The sequence below is a fragment of the Diprion similis genome, chromosome 7 (assembly GCF_021155765.1).
Source record: "Diprion similis isolate iyDipSimi1 chromosome 7, iyDipSimi1.1, whole genome shotgun sequence".
Lineage (NCBI taxonomy): Eukaryota > Metazoa > Arthropoda > Insecta > Hymenoptera > Diprionidae > Diprion > Diprion similis.
In genome coordinates, this window is record NC_060111.1 from 8,811,652 (window position 1) to 8,829,214 (window position 17,563).

The 17,563-nt window shown below is 35.0% G+C and overlaps 2 protein-coding genes across 2 annotated transcripts in view; both read left to right on the top strand.

Moving 5' to 3' along the window:
- The window catches only part of LOC124407864, a 19,906-nt gene extending 18,934 nt beyond the window's left edge, over positions 1 to 972 (top strand). Inside the window, exon 7 of the mRNA XM_046884417.1 lies at positions 962 to 972. The gene's annotated coding sequence lies outside the window, so the exon portion shown is untranslated. The remainder of the gene's footprint in view (positions 1 to 961) is intronic.
- LOC124407863 (transmembrane 9 superfamily member 3) overlaps positions 1 to 17,215 on the top strand; it is a 23,705-nt gene extending 6,490 nt beyond the window's left edge. The window contains exons 3-10 of the mRNA XM_046884416.1: positions 580 to 702; positions 8,370 to 8,614; positions 9,884 to 10,123; positions 11,797 to 12,081; positions 12,156 to 12,364; positions 13,205 to 13,351; positions 13,503 to 13,586; positions 16,788 to 17,215. Of these exons, the coding sequence (XP_046740372.1) occupies positions 580 to 702; positions 8,370 to 8,614; positions 9,884 to 10,123; positions 11,797 to 12,081; positions 12,156 to 12,364; positions 13,205 to 13,351; positions 13,503 to 13,586; positions 16,788 to 16,932 (1,478 nt within the window). The 3' untranslated portion in view covers positions 16,933 to 17,215. The remainder of the gene's footprint in view (positions 1 to 579; positions 703 to 8,369; positions 8,615 to 9,883; positions 10,124 to 11,796; positions 12,082 to 12,155; positions 12,365 to 13,204; positions 13,352 to 13,502; positions 13,587 to 16,787) is intronic.
- The last annotated feature ends 348 nt before the right edge of the window (positions 17,216 to 17,563 follow it).

The following is a 17,563-nucleotide window of genomic DNA, read 5'->3' on the forward strand; positions in this document are numbered from 1 at the left end:
TGGGGAAAACAAAATCTCGATGCGGTACCGCTTAAGAGCACGTAGCATTATTACCTTTACCGACCGAGCAAACTCACCCTTTTTCTTCCTATATTAAATAAACAAACGAACGGAAAAGATTCAAATTTCAACCGTGCATCGGTATTTCGTAACGGAATTCAAAAAAATTACTCACAATCCGAGAATTGTTTAAAAAAATGTGTGGTTTTTTGATACGTGTCACTATTCTCACATTTCCCGTATTTCAGGGGTCAAAAATGCATAGTTGAGATACTTTACGCAATTCCGGAAAGAACGAGGTTCTTGGTTGGTCGGCGTCGCTTCATTCGATTCATATTTTCAAAACTTAGCCACTTATTAGTTATTACAAAAATGGAAAATAGTCATTTTTTACTCCTATGTTTCGATACTCCAACGTTACTAATTTTAGCCTCATAAAATAAGTAGGTTGTCTATTTCTGCACTAATCCATTTTCAGGTTTTATAGAAATTAACAATGAAATGTCAAATATTGTTGATAATTCCGTAACCAACAATGTTTAATCTACGTATCAACTAATTAATCCACTCTATTTTCAGCGGACATTTCCAAGACTGAGTATTGCGAAATTGCGCTGAATGAAAAAAATCAAAAGGCTTTCGTTTACGCCGTGAAAAATCAATATTGGTATCAAATGTATATCGATGATCTACCAGTATGGGGTAAGAATATCATTTTTACACTTTCTCCGTTCACTCTTAAGTTAATCATTGTACTCTTTAAATTTGAGTATTAGAGTAGACAAATGCTCTTTTCATTTGACATGGAATTTCGATCAAAGTCATAGCTTGATATCACAATTTTATCACTTGAGAGATCATCTCTAAGAAATATTTTTTTTACGGCATGGGCATTGAAAAATTCACTTTTTGTGGCAGTTTTCGTTCCGTAAAGTGACGCTTTATACGGCAGCGAGCAAAGTTGCGGAATAAAGTCTTTATTCCGCAGTTTTGATGCGCAGTTCGAAGTGCGCATCCCAAACTGCCGAATAAAGTAGCTTCGCCGAACAGATCGCGACATAACCTCAATCTTCGTTTTGCTTTTCAATACCCATACCGTAAACAATATTGTATGTGGCATGCCCGTAAACCGTTTTTTGGCTCGGATAATTTCAGTACTCGCTTCCGGCTCGCCTTCAGCTCGTTCTGAAATCTTTATCCTTGCCAAAAAACAGGCGATTTACGGGCATGCCACATAAATAGCTATTCTGAATTCTCAAAACAAACTTCAGGCGATACTTCGACTTGAGTCGTATTGGTCTCTAGAAAAGCGCTCAAGCAGCATTGGAAAAGATATTTCTGAAAAGTATCTACATACGGCTACAAGATACAGAGCTGAAAATGTAATTATTAATTTTGAACATAACACAAACAATCTACAACTTGCAATCAGTGGATGCGTTTGCCGGGGTACTACTGTCCAGAAATAGGCTGTTTATAAATAAATGTGCCATATTTGCAGGAGTGATAAATCGATGGCCTCTAATAGAATTAATTTAATTTCAGAGATGTTGATTACAAAAGACCTAACTTTGCGTAACGATTATACTCCAAGTAACTCTACGGACCCTAAAGATAAAACAGTAAACTCCTGTGGATAAGTATAGAATATAATTGTTTTATCATCGGGGTCCGTAAAGTTATGTACTTAGATTATAATCGTCAGGCCAAAATTAGGTCTTTCATAATCAGTCTATCTAAAATCGAGTGAATTCTATTAGAGGCCATCGAATTTATACCTAATCAAGTCATTTGAGATACGCAATCGATGGTCGGAGGCGTCGTGTTCAGGCTGCATTTCGAAAATCGAAGGCTCTGGATTGTGATTTCCGTAACTTAGCATTTGTTTTTTTCCTTTTGTTGGTTCATAATGATTATTCAACTGCACAGAAAATTGGTATTAAGGAAGGTCGAGGCTAGTTGTCACAGTTTCTATTCTCTGATTTAAAACATTTTTTTAAGTGAAATTTTATTGACATCAGATCTAGGACACTGTAGAAGCAACCTTTGCGCATCTAGGAAAAATTCGAGGTTATTCCAAAGCAAGTCTAAATAAGGTTTTTCGAACTTTCAAAAAAAAAAAAATGGCGAAGTGTGATAACTACAACTTGGATATAACTAAGTTTTCTTCGATTTTTGGAGTTCCATAGTGCGATTGGGCGCTTTACCTACGACCTTCGATCCCTTGTAGCGCCTGAACACAATGCTTCCAACCATTGTTTGTCCATCTCCAATTTATTGTTTACACGAACTTTATCATCTCTTCAACTTTAGCACACTTATTTATTAATATCCTGTATAAGATTGGAATAAATTATTCAGATACTGTACCTTAAGTACTTGTATCTAGATACTTCCCAACACTGCACTTACGTATTCGACTACGAAAACCGCCATGTTAAAATTTTTGATCGCATCTACCGCATCCGAAAAATTCAGCTTCAGCGTAATCGGGTCTATTACTGGCACGCATGCACAATTTCCATAGAGAACACATGACTGTTGAATAAACCATTAAACAGGCTGAATATCTGATTTCTATTCAATACTGGATGAAAATTTTGTTTAGCATTTCAAAATTAAGGCACAGAATGAACTTTTGCACAAACAATCGACTTATTATGCGGAGTATTATCATCGTAGATGGAGGGCTAGGTTGAAATCGGGAAATAGTAGGTGTTAGAACTTGCACGCCAGGGAATGCAAGTAATTTTATATATTTTTATTCGACACAAGTAATTTTTACTGTATGAATAAAAGTAAATACAAGTAATATCGCGTTGAATTAATACTTTTCGTGAGTTCAATGCAAAATAGATCATCTTTCAGTCCTATTCACCAGAGCTTCGACTATATATGGAAAGCACGAGATAAGTCCGTATCACTGTTTTTGTCCGTAACATGCATTTCGTTCCTTTCAGTAACATGACTCTCAAAATCATTCAACTGTGACGTTGCTCTTGCTTACTCGATGATTTCTTGATCAGTATGAACTTTTCATTTCACATTTTATACTTACCAACAATCGCGTTGAAAAAAAGCTGTCACTTCAAAAACGAAACGAAATTGACCCGAGTGATACGCGGCCCTATTCAGAGGTGAAGTTGCTCGAGCCCATGGTCTCGTTTTCCGACCGAAAAACGCAACCTCAATGCCGTACTTTACAGCGACTATATAGCAAAAGTTTATTTTTTGTGATTTGTGAGCTGTCAAATAGAACCTAAGAATGACTGGACGGATATCGACACACACGTGCTGACAATGAGTGTTGTTAAAATGTCCGTCATACCCAACGTCCAAATGTTTCTCTGCGTCAATTTTATGAGATAATACGAAGTATATCTCATAAAATATCATTCCCTCATAATATTTGACGTATTCAAAAGCATGTACCTTGTACAGTAATGCTGCAGTTGGTCAATTACCACTACGCTCGTCGGTAAGTCTTCAATTGAACTCATATTTTTCTTGGACGTTCACTCGATAACAACGGCACGTGGTGGTGATGCAACGAACTAATCAAAACGGCACCAATAAATATACCCTCGAGCCTGGAGAGTGCCTAGATCTGTGTATGACTACGTCTCAATCGCACTGTTGAATTCAGGTTTCCAAAAAAAATTAAACTAATCGTAACAGCATTATGCAATAATGCACCAATACAATTGCAGCTTCAAAATGAAGATTCGATGTATAGGTATACAATCTATATGATGCGCGTATGAGCCCCAACAGCGTAGAATTGGGTCTCTTTCGCGCGCCATCTGGCGGATGACGTAGAAAAGACCAGTGTCGAAAGTTACAGTCGTAATCATCGCGCCAACTCGCCGCAAATGTTTCATCTACTCGTAGATTATATTTTCCTAGACCACGAGACATCTCTGAACGAAGTTTATCAAATTGCATCGAATTATTCTAAAAATCATGATCGACAAACCGTTTCTAACCTACAAAAGTAAATTTTTCAGGTTGCACATTTAAGATTTTTTTCTTTGAAAAACCTTTTCGCAGCATCATTCTAGTACGCAAACCCTATCAAAAACTATTTTTTTTACAGTATTTTTTTTTTTTGTGAATCTTGGAATTATAAATATTGAAGCCATTCCAGTACAGCACCTGATGATGTATGGTGTCAATTGTAACACATTATAATTTAGAAAAAACGGAAAGAAAGTACTTCAACAACTCGATGAAAATGTAAGTGTCGACTACCCTGCAGTCATTCTTGGACTTGACAGTTCGCAATTCACGGAAATAAACTTCTCTTTACTATTTCAACCTGGCTTTACGTCAATGATGATACTACTAATCATGATACTTCGAATGCATGTGAAAAAGTTTATTCCATGACTTCGCTATGGAATGCCACGCAAATTTCTCATTTGTTTTTTAGTTGGTAAGAACACCGCCCAGTCTTGACATCTGAAGGTCGAAATTGTGATTTCAAAAACTGCAGGAGAAAGAATGGGAGAGTTTCATGACGCAATTCTGAAACAATCCAACGAGTATTTAATTGTCAATAACAGCTCATTCATCGCAAACAAATTCCAATAACTTTATGACGAGAGTAAATTAATAAGAAATTCTGGATGTTTTCACGCCTCTTTGGACCACCTTTATTCCTAATTTTGTTTTTGCTTATTGCTAAACATCAAGTCCGTGTATTTATCGATATTAAACAATAACTTACAGACAATATTGCACACCCCCCTCCCCCCCCCCCCCCCTCACGTTATCGCCTTGTAGAAATTTTTTACATTTTTCCCCGAAAATTCGCATGTAATTCATGGACGGCCCCTTATTGATTGAGCGAGAGGGGATAGCTGGCGTTATTGGTAATATATAATGAAAGGAAATATTATTTACTCGTGACTCAAGTGTGTTGGCCACTTTATTGACTTGAAAAGTAGCATATGATTACATAATATACTTTTTCCCGGAAATGGGATAACCACTTCTCAAGTCGATAAAGTAACCATAGTCAGGTTGAGAATAAAATCGTATGCATGGGATATCTGATGAAAAGGCAAACTCCAAGCCACGGGCACACTGCCAACGCCAACACATGCACAAGTTTTTGTTTACAGCGTTTGTCCGTTACGTTCGGTTCACGTAAAATAAAAAGTTATACATATATTGGCGCTGGTGTGGCATGGAGTCTGCCCTTTCACCAGAGATATCTGCAATACGGGCATAAAGCTGATTATTCCCTTGGTACATAATGTACTATTATAATAATATTACTGACATTTTACCTGATGATGACACGCAAGCCTTTTTATGGAAGGTTTGCTGGTGAAATTCGACCTCTGCTCCTTTTTTCCCCCTTTCTAATGGCAATTTACTCTATTTTACTGACTCTGAAGCTCGAAGTCACATTCAGCTGGATTAAAGTATCAAGAAATAGCTCCAACTTACCAACATTTCAATTACCAATGACGTAATTTTACTCTACCTTACCGGAAACCTAGCCGAGACGCAAACCTCTCAATGTGGGCGTATTTCAAATATGTTTTAGTGTAAATAGTCTCGACGATATTCTAAGCGTTCTAAGGTTAGATGAATAAAAACTTCAAGTCACATTGACCCGTGACTCTTCCGCCCTTTGAAAGGGTCGTACTCTAAAAATTAATTAACAACAAATGTGTTTCAATAATACACCTAAAAGGTGGAACACATGATAATATATATACATATGACGCAAGCCAAGGTTGTCAACTGTAACGACAAACAACTTGGTTAAGCTTTTTACTCTTACTATAATTCGACCAAAATACAAATTCAATCAAATCAATTTTCTTATGAAAGGGGCAAGTGATAGGTTATTGACTTGACTAAGTCCTTCGGCAGTTTTTCTTTTCGAGGGATTTCTACGAATTGGAAAAATAAACTTCGTATGCCAGTTATAACGGTTTCATTGGAAGGAACAATGCGGAATCAAGGAAGTAGAATTATAGCAAAAGAGAAAAACCAAAATTATACTTAACATGACGTCAACTATAAAAATCTATCACGGCACCACGTTTAATTATCGCAATCAATAGTTAGATCCTCTGCCAAGAACCGGGTTACCGATTGATGTTTGTTTTTCCGGATTAAAACCAATGTTGCATTTGTGTTTCTTAATTCTGGTTTTCAGAAACGTGCTGGTTTGACCGATATAGCATTTCTCGCAACATTGCAATTTACTCCGTAAACTAAATTGGAGTGCTTTCTTTCAACTTTATCCTTTGGTAAAACAAACAGCTTTGACAAATTATTAGAGTTACTCTAGAATTCGAAGCACGAATTCAAATTCTTCCATGACCATATATGATAAAATAAAAGACAATCACGTTGGCAAATTGACGGTCTGAGTGAAGGTGGCACCATCGAATGTAGAGATTACACATCAAAACATAATTTAGATGCTTTTGAAAATTCCTCCATTCGAATTCTAATGTTATGGTTCATTTCTTACTGGCCTGTTTCTCTGTTCATTAAACTAGTGTTAATACATACATTATTTATAGCTTATTGCATCAGTTACATTCGAAATGAGGTTCAAGGAAGAGCTCTTTGAGCTACTTCTCATGCATTTTGACAAACTTTCGTAGCAAAAAGTTGAGTGAAAAACGTGGCATGGTGAGCTACTGGCAAAGAGTGTATCTGCAATATTCTGCAGATCATTCAATTGGCTAAAATTAATACACTGCTAACATCAGTAATCGACCCTAATGGAATTACGTTAGTGTTAAAAATGTCTACGCTCACCGACAATCTAACAGTCAACCGAAATAAAAATTTAGCGCAATTGCTAGAAAATATCGACAGCGTTGAGTATTTAGTTACGCTGAACAAAGCACCACCTAAATCAATAATCGTGTTTGATGATGTATCGAGAAAGAGGCCGGAGAATATTACAGAATTCTTCTGCATGGGTAGACATCATAGCGTCGAGTGTTCCATTTTGGCCAGTTCTACGTTCGAATTTTCAAACATCTTGTATGCCACAATGTCAACTGGCTAGTGTCAATAAAATAAAACGATTTTACCCTAAAGTATAAGAATGATGAACACGTGAATACCATATGTCATGTGCTTGTATACTGTAAGTCAGAGTATATGGAAGGAAGTACAGTCACAGTATAATGTTTAAATTAGTTATATTTTGCGTCCAATTTTACCCCAAAAGCAATTGGAATAACATAACGTATCATAAACTAACACTTCTTTTGTCTATAAATGAACTAAAAATATAAACACTACTGTGTTGTATTTCCAATATTCTTTGTTATGTTAAGACATCATTTTTTCCACTATTACCTACTGTTGTTCCCTTATTTAAGCGTTTGCTAATATAATCAAAGGTTGGTCTATAAATCAAAATATGTAGGTATGATTCTTCTTGGTACTAGTCAATGGCTGCTCTCATATCATACATATTATCAGCTTTCGCATATCTATTAGAATACTGAGCTGCACCATCCTGTATACCTTAACCATCAAATATAATCATATCAGTCTGAGAAGCGAGCGGTCACTACCAATTCATTTTAGCACTGCAACAAGTGCTGGAAAGATGGTGTACATTGATACACTATGATTCGGTGCGGGTTCTTTAGACCTTAAGGTGCTTATAAAGACGCGTTGTACACCTCGAAAACGCGGGGATGCAAAACTCCTATGTCGCTCAAGCGATCAGAGTGAAACTTGGGCAGCTGATGCCTTATTTTGGGAAAAAGTGGAGCGACTTTTTACTTTTTCAAAATATGAAAAAAATTTTTACTGATTAGTCACCACCCACAGAAATTGGCCAAATTTTCACAGTTGCACTGAATGGATCGAACTATCTGGTATGATGTCACTCGGCAGTGTTGAAACACACATTTTGAGCCTAGTCCCATGAGGTTTCATGGTGAAATGACGAAATGGCAGTTGATCTGGTTTTTGATTATGAAGAACACCGAAATCTCATTCTGGCAACATTTGTTACCGACCATTCACGCATGCCGGTAATTTTTTACCGACATTACACGCATACATTATCGGCATGCGCGTAATGTCGGTAACAAATGTCGCCAGAATGAGATTTCGGTGTTCTTCATAATCAAAAACCAGATCAGCTGCCAAATCTATTTTATTTGTGTAATTATTTGAAATTCTGTTCTCAAAAATGGTCAGACAAAATCTATATTTCGAGGCGTGAAAATTCTGGAAAACAGTTTTACATTGGAATTTGAGTGGACAGTCTAGTTAAGCTAATTCTTATCATACACCTTTTTTATAATAAGTCTCATGCAGGAGTGTTGTAAAGTAATTGAAATCACTTTGAATGTATACTATGCTAGGAGTTGTTGGCGAAGCTGAAGAAAACAACGATGTGGTTTCCTATTATATTTGGACACACAAAAAATTGGATATTGGATACAATGGAAAGCAAATCGTAGACGTCAATCTCACCAGTGAGAACAAAGTCAAATTAACACAGGGTGCTCGTATTCCTCTCAGTTACGAAGTCAATTGGAAGCAGAGCAAAGTAAAGTTTGAAGACAGATTTGATAAGTACTTGGATCCCAATTTTTTCCAACATAGGGTAAGTGAATTTTATTTATTACCCGTACTTGTATGATCATGCTTCTCTAGTAGAAAAAAATCGTGTAACATGGACAGATTATTTAACATTGATAGCAGGATTCAACTCGCAAAAATTTTGTGAAAAATAGTCCCTAGTCTTCAAAATAGTAAAATCAATTGAACGAATTCCAAAGGGAGTCCAAATTTAATGAAATCGTCCTGTCTGATTTGATACAGAAGCCTTATTCCGCAAAACGAAATTTAAGATTAAAAAAAAAAAAAAACAGAATGAGATGTGATCCCACGATAAATTCGACGGCATAATCAAAAAAAAAAAAAACAATGTTTTTTATCGAAATTTTATTTAAAAAAATGTGTCCAACCTCTCGAAATCGTGAAGTTTGAGCCTTAAATTAAAAAATCATACCGCCATTGATGATATTCACGTTTTTGGTACTTTTTTTTCTTGTAATATAGTTTCAAAAATAAAAATTTGGAAAAAAACAGCTCATTTGGTCGAATTGGCAAAAAATTGTCAATTTAAAAAAAAAAATTTTTTTTATTCATACCTCAAGAATACATGAACAAAAAATATGGAAAAAAATCGTGAAAGCATGTCACATAAAGTATTGCACGTATCGCAAAAAAATCGAAAATTAGTCTTGCATTCTCAATTATTTTGAAAAAGTTTGGTACTCATTCAGTGATCTTTTTTCTGGAAAAGTTGCAGCCTGTTAACTACAAAATTATTTGCGTTGGACATTTTCCAAGTTCTTTTGGTTAAGATTATAAAATTTAATTCGTAACTAGTTACATTCCTATTATAAAATTTATATGTAATTTATAGTAGATCTAAACTCAAGTAAAAATACTCTCTTTAATCGTAACAGAGCTCAGAAGTCTGAAGAATTACGCAATAGAATTCTAATTTATACATAATTTGAGATGAAAAAATTACAATTAATTACCTCACACTTACCCAAGTACAACAGAACTGGCGTTATTTGACCCCGTGTAGCGTACTTCAGATGGAGCCAATTCAATCGGAACACAAAAAAATCAAACAGTAATTCTACCCCCTAATTTGGGCAGAAATTACTTCAAAATCAACCGCGAAATTGATATTCCAGGCATCATTATATGTATATACGTGTTAGCATAGTCGAACCCACTAATATTTAGTACATAAAGTAGTAAATCCTCCAACTTTGTTCGCTAATTTGAGTTTTGTTTTACAAAATTTTTTCTGACCAACAAAAAAATGCAAATTTTATTGATATATTTTCAGATTCATTGGTTTAGCATTTTCAACAGTTTTATGATGGTAATCTTCCTGGTTGGTTTGGTCTCGATGATATTGATGCGTACGTTACGGAAAGATTATGCAAGATATAGCAGAGATGAGGAAATGGATGACATGGAAAGGGATTTGGGAGACGAGTATGGGTGGAAACAAGTACATGGAGATGTATTCAGACCTGCAGGACATCCGATAATATTTTCAGCACTTGTTGGTGCAGGATATCAGGTTAGTATCAGCAAATTACTTAAAATAAATAATGTGTTAGTTGCACTGCAGAGTATTTAATAAAACCAAACTGTTGTTGTGACTTATTTCATTCGTTGAATGAAAGGTTCAACATCAGAATATGTTGTTTAGTATGTTGTGTGACAAGCGACAAAAGTTGGCAATTGCGACAAGTGTGAAGTTTGCACCCAAGCGAAGCGAGGGCAACAATTATACGAGTTGCAATCACCAACTTTTGACCCGAGTCACACATGATAATTTTTATAATAAGTGGATGAAAAGTCGTAGGGCTTTGTGAGACTCGAGTGGTCAATTTCTTCTTCTTAGGGACCAAACTGAAACAATTGTGGACTGCGCATACGCGAATCTATCTTTACATTCCTGAGATGAAATTGGCTACTTTCATTCCGTCAAACCGTTACGCAAAGCCCCACTTTTCATGCACTTTTCGTTTTGATCCTGAAAAAATCAATATTTTCATCGAGCAGAATAGTAAAATCTGACTGAAAAGCTTGATACCTACTTTTTGCCAGTAAAGACAACGGTTATTCATTTCTACTGCATACCCACATTGAAATCCAGAAAACAAAATTATTAGTTTGTTTTTCCGCTATTCAACTACGAATAGCGAATTCCCTACGAGCTTTTCGTTCATCAAAACACTTAAAAAAATTTAAAAGACTTGTCTTCATTATTTTTGTAATGTTTGTAAATAGAAAAATCTTAGGCTTCAAGTAATTCGTAGTAATCCCAAGGCTAGAATAACTTAGATTTCATGTATTCTGGAACAATGCTTTCGAAGCGCAGAAGTAACTGGACAGAATAGTGTGCTAGGCGAAAAATAGCCAGCCGAATAAATTTCCAGGCGTTGAAACGTTCCACCCAGTCAGCTGCTTCGAAATTCTCATTTTCCAGATCATTTTTCTATTCATCATGTAGCGCATCCAAAATCATCAATGAGAATGAGATGCGGAGCGTTCAGGGGCGACATCCTTAGTTATTCATTATAGGAATAGAGGCGGGAGTTTGAATCTCAATAGATCATTCACATTGAAAATTTTTGCAATAAATTCATGTGACATCACATAATCCTTTTATCAATTATTCACCCACTCATCTGCTGAAATTTAAATTTCGGTTACAAATTTCTTTAATCTACACAATGTGATTTGTATTATAGAATTCGTAATTTGATAGTCTATTTTATTTACCAATTTGATTACACACATTGAATAAAAGTAAAATCACCGATTACCTCCAATATTCGATACATAATTCAACTGCAATGAAACTAATCTCTAAAAATTTGACAGTATTTTATTCAACAATAAAATTCAAATTGATTTCTATCCATGTATCTAGTTCATATTGTTTAATTAGTGTTACTGTATGCTACATTAGAACAACCAAAATAAGTTAGAATTTAATAGAATTTAATTTGTCAAAGCACAAAAGTGTAAAACTAAATTATTGCTATGAATCTGAATGTTCAATTGTCCTCTTGTGACGATCAACATGCTGCATAAAACAGTTATTACGAAGAGGCGTCTAAGTTGCCTGTCTGGCTAAACCCGATAATTATTGCAAAAATCATGTCGCACTCTTCTAAGAGATAAATAACAGTTTGCTAATAGTTATAAAAAATAGTTAAAAAATGTTACGATTTCTTGCAGGTTACCGTAGTAGTGCTTAGCGTTATCATTTTCGCTATACTTGGAGAATTGTACACAGAACGTGGGTCGATGTTATCCACAGCAATATTTGTTTACGCGGCAACATCGCCTGTGAACGGATATGCTGGAGGAGGTTTATATGCTAGAATGGGAGGCAGAATATGGATAAAGCAAATGGTACTAAGTGCATTCCTGTTGCCTGTATTGGTATGCGGAACTGCTTTCTTCATAAACTTTATAGCCATGTACTACCATGCCAGTCGCGCCATTCCATTTGGGTCTATGGTAAGTGTTGTGTTTGTATTTATGACAAAACTTTATTACGACATTTGTAACGTTCTTAATTTATATATTCTTAGGTGGCAGTCACGTGCATTTGTATATTCGTTATCTTACCGTTGACGCTCGTGGGAACCATCCTGGGACGCAACCTGGCTGGTACGCCAGATGCTCCGTGTAGAGTGAACGCAGTCCCGAGACCTATACCGGAGAAAAAGTGGTTTATGGAACCACTAGTCATCATTACACTTGGTGGAATTTTACCTTTCGGTTCCATATTTATTGAAATGTAATTTCTCAATCATCTATATCTTATTAAGCGATTGATATGGTACATTTCATCGTGGCTATCAAAGCTGAAGAGTTTAGAAAGAGTATCAACTTATAACTCGATGCTTTCAAAAAACTATAACGATTTTCATCATACCATAAAAATTGCCAAGAAATCAATAATTTCATGGCGGTTGGTCGATATAGATCACATGCTAAAGGTCAATCAATTATAAGTTGAACGAAGTTCTAATTTATGTCGGCTATGAAATGTCATATATTGATAAAAATGGGATTTATTTCAGTTTTCATAATTTGTAGCTAAAGCACTTCCTGCATTAATGATGTCTGTATCATTTACATATTGATAAAAAGTGAATATTCTAAATTCTTTTAAAATTCTATATAAAGTATAGGGAAATCAACATAAATATAATGTTGTCAAAATTTTCGAAAAAACCAATCTCTAGACTTTTTTCAATATATTGTACAATTTAAATTCAAGTCTTGTTGTACTTTAGTCAAAATACTAATGGAATTTTGACATGGAAAACCAAAGTAAGTCGATTCTGATCCAGTTTTTGTGGATATCCTAGATTCAAAGTTTGTATCGCTTCATTATTTTGCAATACTGACATATATTCAACTATTCTTGTGTAATCACTGGCAACATGGCGACGAATTTACTGTTTATAAATTTAGTATAATATGATTGTTGAAATGGCTTTCTTTCAACATTTATATCGACGAATGTGCTGGTCTTATTATCTGGTGCATTAAACTTTGACTAAATCAACAAAATAAATCACCATAGAACAGCTAATCCTGAAAAAATAATCGCATTGTTAATTTGTTGCAGGTATTTCATCTTCACATCATTTTGGGCATACAAAATCTATTACGTTTATGGGTTTATGTTATTAGTATTCGTTATTCTGATGATCGTCACTGTCTGCGTAACAATTGTCTGCACATACTTCTTGTTGAATGCCGAAGACTACAGATGGTAAATAGAACTTATTTTGATATATATCAACTTTTCAGTCACGCTACAAGTAGTAAAAATATATCGTATCGCATGCATCATAAGAATCTTTAGACATAACATAAACAAAAATTAAATAAATTTGATAGTAATTACCTTTTTCGGTGTACAGGCAATGGACAAGTTTCTTGGCAGCCGGTTCTACAGCTGGATACGTCTACGTGTATTCGTTCTATTATTTCTTCTTCAAAACAAAGTGAGTTTTACAAATCATATAATTAGAGTTTCCTTATTTTGTGCATTTGGCAATTGGTAGGCAACATATTTATGTTTTAGTTATTGTTTGAAGTTTGGTAGCTATGGTGTAGCCCTATTATTAGCGGTTTGTGGTGAGGTGTGGCAAGAAGAATCCTATCTATTTCCTTCAGTCCCATCGTAAGGGATCACTTATCTCTCATTATCGCTCTGTCTTTCTTTTTTCCCTTTACTTCTCACTCTCTTTCTTGACGTTTCGGTTGCCATTGCTCCGTGAGGGTAATGAGAGTGAGGCGTGAGAGGTTTTAATAAACCCATTCAATCAAGCAAATAATTTTTCTTCAAATGCCTTACCTTTTGGTGAGTCGGTAAATGGGATCGTACTTTTCGGATCATATACACAGTCATACGCTTGTTTAAATGTAGTAAGGCTAATTAATGATATCATAGATTACAAAAAATGATTAGGAATGATTAATTAACTGGTCAAATCGATATTCTGCAAGGTGCTCTGTTGAAAATGGTTCTGTAACATCACGGGACGTAAGACTACAATTAAGAGCTAGAGTACAGACTGTGAGTAAGTAGTGAAAAACTAAATGTATGCTGAGCTTTTGCTTCTTTCTGTTTTTAGCGAGCGTGTCATGGCCCCCAATTGTGGACCTTTAATTTTAACGGAGCATATAGGTCGGACAACGTTTCGCATCAATTTTAAACATTATAGGAATTCTACCCCTGTAATTTGCGGCAAAACAATTTGAAAAATCATCTTAAAATTCAGTTAAAAGTGACTTACTTTTGAAATATGATATTATATTCTTCATCTGATAGTTATGTGCACGTAAAACACTTACGCCTCATTGTAATCAACTCATAATAACGTATACACCTCGCAATCAGTTAAAATAGAAACTTACTAAAATCATGAGAATTGCAGTTGGAATTCCCTGTTCATATTTCGTTATACGTACACACACACAGCTAGTGCGCAATGCGGTAGAGAGTAAAAGCAGCTAATAAGATTTTTAACAAGTTGTTAATTTGGCTGACTTTCATGGGACGGTATATGGACTTGTCGCTTGAATGCGCTTCGATTTCACAAAACAATATGAAATGGAATCTTTCTTTTTCGTTATTCAAGTAACTTGAAAACTACGGGATCAACGAAATCTAAGAACAGTCAGTTCTGAGTTGAGGAGAACCAAGTCAAATTACACCAAAATCATGAAAATCCATTGATCCTTTCTCCAAATATTATTGGACAAAAATTCATCACACACTGGACGCCCAGACGTCCAACCGAAAGTGGTCTGAGGTGATTCCCTAGATTTTGAAACATTTAGACGTAGTGGAAACTCAATTTTTCATTCTTGGAGTGATTAGATAAATTCTCCGATTTTTTTTCTGAAATTAGCGAATGTGCCAGTTTAAAAAAGACATTGACCGGACACATGTCATTATACTGAGATGAAAAGATTAATTTATTTTCAAAATAAGCAGCTTCAGGCTGGCTGTGAGCCAGCCCTCGAATTTCCCGTCCTCACACTGCAAGTTCATAGAGAAAAACTGAAAGAATACGACGATTTTTTTTATTTTGAACCACTATAATGGATCCACTATTACAAATTTTGGAAGTCTGACTTTGGATTTATTATCGATGATCCAAAAAACTTCTGCTAATCAATTTCTACGAAAATTGGAATATTTTTACATTTTTTTCCACTGTATTGGATAGCCATTTTGAATTTTACAATTTGTTTTCAGATTTATGTCTTTAAATCTGTAAGAATCCACGTCCTTAGGTGTACTTATCACTAAAGTACTATACCGCAGTTGCTACTGTAGAATTGCCGTAACCGTAGCATGAAGAAAGGTCACCCAGTTTCTGAAATATAACGTAACGTTACTTTACTGGAGTGACCTTTCACGCTGCAACTCTTGAACCTAATTTATACACAGCTTAATAAATACAAGGATATCAAAAGATTCAATAATTTGAGAACACGAGTTATGTGACAAAATGTTCTAATATGAATATATTTCATATATATTTATTGAAAGAACTTGAAAAAAGGTAAACAGGAATATTTGTAAAAAGTAGATAAAAGTAAGAGAAGATCATGCACCTACGCTCATACTATATTCAAGATACACTTGACATTACCAGTTGTTATCGATTATCGAAATAAACTCACTGATTATTTTGACGCTGATCTAAACGAGTAACTTGAAGTTGCAGTAAAGCTTAAATTTTATATAATACAAATATGACAAAATGCGACCATGTGATTATAATCAAAATGACAAATGAATGAATAGTGGCTCAGTACTCCTAAAATTCACTCATTTCTTTAACTCAGCTTCGGATATTGCAGGAACAAGGTGCGGCTTTGCGGTTCCATAGATAAAACAGTTGCTGGTGATTCTGCGAACTAATCAATAATTGATCGTCACCAATTATTAATTATGATACCAGCGAAGATCCAGTTTTGATGATTTGTTGAGTTTTCCAAAAGCCAAACAATAAAGAAGTCTAATTTTAAAGACTGTTTAAAGAAACTCAATTACATTTTCAAATTCACAGATGGTCGAAATGAAAAAGATCTAAATGTGGTACGAGGAATTTCAGCGAACCGTTTGCCTCGGCATCTTCCTATGGGAGCGGTGATGTTGATTTTGTGACACGCGGAGTCAAGTGACTGCGTTATCTCTGCAGCGCTTCGAAACGTTTAGATTTGCTCAAAGCGCATAAATTCTAATTACTTTTCGTTTCACATAATATCTTTACAATAATAATTCTAGTATGTGCATTGAAGCTGTGAAAACGTCGTAAAGGGGAATAGCTCAAAAGAGAACACTTGTCTTTTGGTTAAATATTGCACATGTGTTGCACTGTCCAAGCAAATCAGTGATCCACATCGTGTATGCATCTTATACGAATGACGAGTGAGCATGTGCATATCAGAGCAGAAGTTTTTCTAAAAGACTATACATAGCATAAGAGAGACAAGTGTTCACATTTGATCCCTCTCTTTGTACGGCCTTACAGTTTGTACACCCAGTATATCAGTACACGTTCCAGTATATGTATACTTCAATGCTCTTATACCATGAAAACACCAAAGATACTCGATTATCAGCAGTTACTAAGTCCTGAAAAATGTTTTTCCATATTAAATAATCGATTTATTTTCTGTTTCAGAATGTACGGGCTATTTCAGACAGCATTTTACTTTGGTTACATGGCTCTCTTCAGTTTAGCATTGGGTATCATGTGCGGTACGGTAGGATACATTGGTACAAATGCATTTGTGCGCAAAATTTACTCTACAGTGAAGATAGATTGAGCCAAATTTCTAGTAATTAAAGAGGTGTATGAGGATACCGTTTACTAAGTCACTGCTTATTTTAGTTCTTTAATAAACAGTGATTTAGCAAAGACAAAATTAGTTGCTCAACTTTGGTTGATGCAAAGTATGTGAAAATGACAGGCAAGAATCTTAAACGCCACAAGAGCATTTGGATTTTGAGTAATTTTCCTTCTCAAAATTTCAATCATTTAAAAACTTATACATACGTGGATTCACTACCCCAGTTATGCAATAGTTATCAGTTGAAACTTCGCAGGACGCAAGAACATTGTATTAAATGCCGTAATCAATAGGCTAGTCTGAAATCATGAGTATTGATAGAGGTTTCATTCATTACAAATCATTTTGAATAAACCGTCTGCTTATAACGAAAATGGTATACCCCCAAGCAACGTTGTGAATATTATTATTCAATATGAATAGAATTACCCATTATTCTTGTGATGTTTAATTAAACTTAATTATATTGACGCAGGAAGTGGAACTCAGTTTTATTATGCATTACAAAAGTGTTGGTTCATTATTGGGTAATTTAATTATAAATTTTAATCACAACACACAATTTTGTTTTCAAGTAATGGCAGAACGATTGTTGATTATCATTAAA